Source organism: Protobothrops mucrosquamatus, unplaced genomic scaffold (genome assembly GCF_001527695.2).
Source record: "Protobothrops mucrosquamatus isolate PMUCROS unplaced genomic scaffold, P.Mucros_1.0 scaffold4467, whole genome shotgun sequence".
Taxonomy (NCBI): domain Eukaryota; kingdom Metazoa; phylum Chordata; class Lepidosauria; order Squamata; family Viperidae; genus Protobothrops; species Protobothrops mucrosquamatus.
Window position 1 is genome coordinate 1 of NW_015390375.1, and position 6,318 is coordinate 6,318.

The 6,318-nt window shown below is 40.4% G+C and overlaps 1 protein-coding gene across 1 annotated transcript in view; it reads left to right on the plus strand.

Annotated features, from left to right (window-relative positions):
* Window positions 1–691: 691 nt before the first annotated feature.
* Window positions 692–6,318, plus strand: part of WDR19 (WD repeat domain 19) — a gene marked incomplete at its 5' end in the record, with an annotated part of 42,863 nt that continues 37,236 nt past the window's right edge. Inside the window, 6 exons of the mRNA XM_015828405.1 lie at window positions 692–772; window positions 1,483–1,595; window positions 2,080–2,253; window positions 2,685–2,755; window positions 5,352–5,524; window positions 5,625–5,747. Of these exons, the coding sequence (XP_015683891.1) occupies window positions 692–772; window positions 1,483–1,595; window positions 2,080–2,253; window positions 2,685–2,755; window positions 5,352–5,524; window positions 5,625–5,747 (735 nt within the window). The remainder of the gene's footprint in view (window positions 773–1,482; window positions 1,596–2,079; window positions 2,254–2,684; window positions 2,756–5,351; window positions 5,525–5,624; window positions 5,748–6,318) is intronic.

Here is a 6,318-nt window from a genome sequence, read left to right on the forward strand (position 1 = left end):
ACAACCATTTATCTGAAATGGCATAGGGTCTCCTGTTTGAGTAGGGGGTTGGACTAGATGACCTCCAAGGTCCCTTCCAACTGCTATTCTATTCTATTCTGTTCTTGTTCATGATTCTATTCTATTCTATTCTATTCTATTCTTCATTTCTCTACTTTACTCTATTCCATTCCATATTTTCTATTCTATTCTATTCTATCCCATCCCATCCCATCCCATTCTATTCTATTCTATTCTATTCTATTCTATTCTATTCTATTCTATTCTATTCTATTCTATCCCATTCCATCTATTCTATTCTATTCTATTCTATTCTATTCTCCCATTCCATCTATTCTATTCTATTCTATTCTATTCTATTCTATTATCCCATTCCATCTATCCCATTCCATCTATCCCATTCCATCTGTTCTGTTCTGTTCTATCCCATTCCATCTATTCCATCCCATCCCATCCCATCTCATCCCTGTTGGGTAATTATAATTATGAAATGCACCTCGACTGAATTATTAAATAAACCTATTTTAAGACAATACAAAAATCCAGTCAGTATCTAACATATCCTTCAAATGGTTACTGATAGTTCCTTGATGAACCTGTGATTGCCCTACCTCTGTCATTTTCCCACTAGTGTAGCTCTTTACAAAGAGATAACTATAAATTCGGTTAATCCAAAATCTCATTCTTGCAGACAGCAGTGAGAGAAGACCCCAGCAACATGGAGTTTGTAATGATGAAGACTGATGAGCAATCAGGAGGAAACGAGACCACGGTAGGTTATTAATGACCATGCTGGAACAATATTACATCAGTCTTGCTTTATCTGCTGAAATGAAAAGCCGCTGAAAAAAGAAACGGGGAAAAAAGTTAACGCTGAAAAATCCATTTGAAATTATGTTTGAAATTAGCAGAACCAATCTTTGTTGCCCTGGCAGCTTGTTTCTAGTGAGTTTATCCTGCAAAGCTTTGCTTGTGAAGTATAGTCAATATTCTGCCATTAAACTATAGGTTTTTTTTCCTAGTTGTATGACAGAGATATATTTTTTAAAAAGAAATTGCAATCGTTCTCTCTTTCCATTTGACTTTTGCCCCTGATGTCTTGTTCAGATTTCATAAGTGGCATGGCAGTATCTTTATACAAGAGATTTTGGACTGGGCAAAAAAAAATTAACTCTTAGTATTTGTCAGTCTTTCAAACTTGGTCCTGTCGTTATTCAGTTTGTCTTTAACATTAATAAAGTTTAATGGTTTATTAAAAAAAGAAAACCACCACCTCTTTATATTCATCTTCTACTTTCTTTATTGAGAAAGTTAGTTAGAACCGAAGAAGCTTCTTGGATGAGAAGTGAAATGTCTTTAAGAAAAATCAAGGAAGTCAGATTGCCTTTTGGAAAGCACCTTTGGGACAAGAGAAAACGTGGCTATCTGTATGGGAAATATTCTTGTTTTCATTCAGAATCTCTCTTTTTTTTTTTTGGTCAGGTGTGCATTGTAGTTGGACAAAAAACATTATATTTTTATAACTTCCAAGACCCGGAAAAGCCAATTGAACTAGCATTTCAAAAATGCTATGGAAAGATAATATCTTACAAATTGTAAGTACCCCCCCCCCCCTAAAGTATTAATGTTTCTCTGGAGTGATCGCATTAGTCAGTTGCAACAACCACAAACAACGAAGAGCACTGTGTAGCAATTTAAAACAAATATATTTCGTTTTGTTTTTGTGAGCTGAAAACCCAATCTGTCAACCTATGGAAGTTTAATTCTTAATGTTAAAGTGAGTTTGGTGTTTGGAATGTTTTATTCAGTTGGTTTTGGGAGGGTTACTTTTTTTAACAAAAGAGATTTGAATATTTTACAAACTAAAATGTAATATCCCTGACAAGAGATTTCTAACTGAGCCTCTCTCAGTACCTTGTCTTCTGGTGTAACTTAAGTTAATTTTTGAATAATTCTTCTGTTTCTCTGATCGTGTTCAATTCTTTAGCCATTTCACAGTTTAAGGTGATCTCCACATTATTTCTCTCAGGAGGTAAATGATGCCTGAGAGTTTTTTGCTTCAATTTATTGTCTTTGCAGGTACGGTGAAAATTATATCATGATTGGCTTTTCGCTGGGCTACTTCGTGGTGATTTCAACGCAGGTTCAAGAGATTGGTCATGAGATCTTCCAAGCTTCGGATCATAAAGATTACTTGACCAGCGTTGCAATATCTGAATCACTAAACAAAGCTGCATCATGTGGAGATAACTGGTGAGGCATAATATGTCCATGTAAGATCATTTAAATAATGCGAGTACTGTTGTCACAGAATTTTTTTAAGTTTATGAGAAGACTTGCCCTTAAGACGTCAGAATTTTACATTTGCAGAAATAGAAGAAGCCAACGCATAAACCATTGATAAATTGTTTTTTACGAATGGAAAAGGTTCCTGAGACCCAAATAGTTGATAATTGCTAGCCTGAACAAAGCAAATATCCAAAAGAAAGGTTGCCTGCATGATTCTGTATATTTTTTTTCACAATTTAAAGGTTTAGCTGTGAAGAGTTTATTTTTTTTATTCCATCTTACCGGTTCAATTTTGAAAGCAGCTGTCAAGAAACTCTGTGTTTGCCTAACTGATGTTATGTGATTTATTGTTAAACTGAGAATACTGAAGGAATTGGTTTTCTTTTTTATTGTAGCGTCAAGATTCACAACCTGTCAGATCTGACGGAGATATGTGCGATCATAAACTTGGAGGATGAAAATAAAGGTTTGACAGCTTCCCGGTTTGATAGCTTGCCCAATTAATGGTTGGTGTTTGATTAAGCAAGACTTGATTTTTTCAGTGCCTACTCAATGCTGAGCTTTGCTGACAAGAGTCTTTGGAGGTCTGAAAAGGAGCAGCATCCAATGTGACATCGCATCTTTCGTACTTCCATTTGGTTCAGTTTTCAGTTAATAACAAATCTTAGAGCAGGGCTTTTCAACCTTTTCACCCATTGTACCACTTTTAGGATATGGCAACATCCGAGTGCCACCAGTCGCCTAGCAAGGTGTCAAAAACTTGATGACCAAAAAAAAAGGAAAAAAAGTGATAAAGTACAGGTAGTCCTTGACTTACAACAGTTCGCTTAGTGACTCTTCGAAGTTACAATGGCACTGAAAAAAGTGCCCCCCAAGCCACAGCCGAGCAAGACACCTGCCTGCCCAACCAGCGGTGCTCTTCCTCCTGTCCGAGGTTTTCATTGTTCTGAGCATTTCTGTTGAGGATTGGCAGCGGGGGTGGGGTGGGGGGTGTTTGGTTTTTATTCCCCCCCCCTCTGCTGGGTGGTTGCAGCAGGTTTTGGTCACTTCACATGACCCTGGGACACTGACCGTCATAAACATGAATCAGTTGCCAAGCATCTGAATGTAAATCACAAGACCCAGGAGATGCTGCAACATTCCAGGTGATTGGCGCTTCTTCTGGGCTCAGCAGAAGCACCAGGATCAGCGCCGGGCTCCAGCTGGAGCCCGGCGCTGATCCTGGCACTTCCGCTGAGCCCTGACAGTCCCGAAGAAGTGCTGATCCTGGCGCTTCCGCTGAGCCCTGACAGCCCTGTAGCTCCAGCCGTCTCTCGCTCAGGCTTGTGCGGTGCTGCCACCGGTTCAGCTCATTCCCCTCCCCCGCTACCACTTTTCTAGGATGGTCGTGTACCACCTGCCAGGTGCCAATGTACCACAGGTGGTACCCGTACCACTGGTTGAAAAGCCTTGTCTTAGAGGGCCCTTACACTGGAATAAAGCAAAAAAAAAAAAAAAAGATAGTTTGCTGAAGCTATAGCATCCCCCAGGTCAGGATCTTTAGGAAGTTTCACATTTTAATTTCTTCCCCTCTGTATGTGAAGAGAAGAGGGAAACACACAAGCCAAAATACTGGTGCATGTTGTCCCAAGTTTAGAGAATTATTAGATCTGCAGAGCTGAGGAATTCCAGGCTCCTCCTTAGCTTTGCACTGTAATTAAGATCTTAAAAAGAAGATCTGTTTCTGTGGAATAAGTAAGAAACCATAATCAACCACATATCTTGGGCCCAAATTACCTGCAGGACCTCCTATTTCTGCTCAGCCCTTCCTGCAGGTTTCCCATTTTTTTTGCAAATCCCACCAAGTTAGGATTTTTCTAAGGATGGGATCCTTAGTATGAAATAAATGGCTGTTGAGGTTGAGATAAGTTCCGTCCTCATGGTTGTTTGGCAAAGGGATTAAACCTACCTTTCTAGCATGTCCTTTTAGAGCTTCTGAGATTTTTCACGTCTGGGTTTTTTAGTTAGTTTGATTGATGTGTTTTTGTAACGTCCCCAGAGCTGTCGGGGATATGCGCTTCTAAGTAAGTAAATCAAGCGCACAGATGGTAAAAGTTATTCCTTAAGAATCGTTTCTAACTTGCCAGCCTCTGGATGAGTTGGAATTATAACATCCAGAATTTCTAATTTGTGTGCTGTGGCAGAGATACAGGGCTTTGCAAAATGCACTTTTGCGCAAGACCTGTATTATTATTATTATTATTATTATTATTATTATTATTATTATTATTATTATTATTATTATTATTATTATTATTATTATTATTGATCATCACACAGTCAGCCAGATGTTCAGACCAGATTTGACATTTTTGTCTACCTATCAAGTCCTTCCCAAGGACCTGGGATAGGCAGATGTGGATGTTTGATGGTATTACAGATCTCGTCGCAGGATGGAAGCAGTTCCTAATAAGGCTGCCTTTTGCAATTGACTAATGGCGAATTTATCAATGCCGATGATGGTGTTCAAGTGGTGCTCCAATTGTTTTGGGATTGCACCCAAGGCCCCTATTACTATTGGTACTACCCTTGCTTGCTTTTGCTAGTCTTTCTATTTCTATTTGTAGGTCTTTGTATTTTGTGATCTTCTCCAGTTCTTTCTCGTCTATTCTGCTGTCTCCAGGCACTGCCACGTCCACTATCCATTATAAAATACAGCTCTCAAATCTTTTTCCCTGTAACATTCCGCTTGGAAAGAGATTTAACCAATTCATTGCCTGATGTAATCTTGACCACACACACACAGACAGAGATAGAAATACAACACACAACTCCGCCCAAGATCTCTGATTCATATGTCAATCAATATGCAAGTAGTTCTTGACTTACAACAACCAAGCTCAGAGAGCACTAAGAACCCCACAGTCCTCCTCCTCCTCCTCCTCCTCCTCCTCCTCCTCCTCCTCNCTTCTCCTCCTCCTCCTCCTCTTCCTCCTCCTCCTCCTCCTCCTCCTCCTCCTCCTCCTTGTTATTATTTTTGCTTTCCAAGACAACTTCTCAATGCGATATCATTAATATTTTAGGTCTAGATCAGCTGTCGTGGACAGACGATGGACAATTGTTGGCGGTGTCTACCAAGCGAGGATTCATCCACGTCTTCTTAACAAACCTTCCCATCCTTGGAGCCTCGTATGGCACCCGGATCGCCTATCTCACCTCCCTCCTTGAGGTCACGGTGGCCAACTACATTGAAAGTGTATGACGCTTTAGTCACTTATAAAATTTGCACAGGGGTAAAGGTTTTGACTTAGCCCACTCAGTCCTCAGGACAAGCCATGTGTGGTCTGTCTTGGCAGGAACCACCGATAAGAGTTTCTGTTGAAGTGGAGCCCAATTTTATCGCCGTGGGGCCCTATCACTTGGCCGTGGGGATGAATAATCGGGCGTGGTTTTATGTCCTCGGAGAGAGCAGTAAGTATGTCTCTGCTTCCATTATTTCTCAAGAGGCTTTCAGTGCTCAGCTGATAAAATGTCGTCTTCATGGTTTTATGCTATGCTGTTTTGTACCTGGCGGCGTGATGGCCCAGTGTTTAAAGACGCTGTGTCATGGTTCTGACAGATGAAAGTCTTCAAAGAACTTTGAGGCATTGTTTACCTTAAAGAATCTTTATTCGAGAAGCATAACATCGGCACTAACATAATCGAAGTCAAAAACTGAATTCCCCTCCCCTGGGCACACAGTATCAAAGCACAATTCCCTCCTTCAATTAACAGTCATAAACCACATTCCCCAATTAGCTTGAAGCGAGGGCCTCCTCTCCAGCTCTCCAGCCCGCCAAGTCCTTATCAGGTCTGGTTACAATAACCTTAATTCTCACGCTAAGTTTAATGTTGTTATGTCTAGCTGGGCTCTCGTTCACATCCCCCCTCCCAGCATCATCTAACTAAAAGTGAAAGGTAAAAGATGGCTATATCTCCATTTGTTGTCAAGGCAGAAACATCCAGTGTTAGCAGCATTGACACGCTGAGCTTGTTAGCGGAGAGCTGACA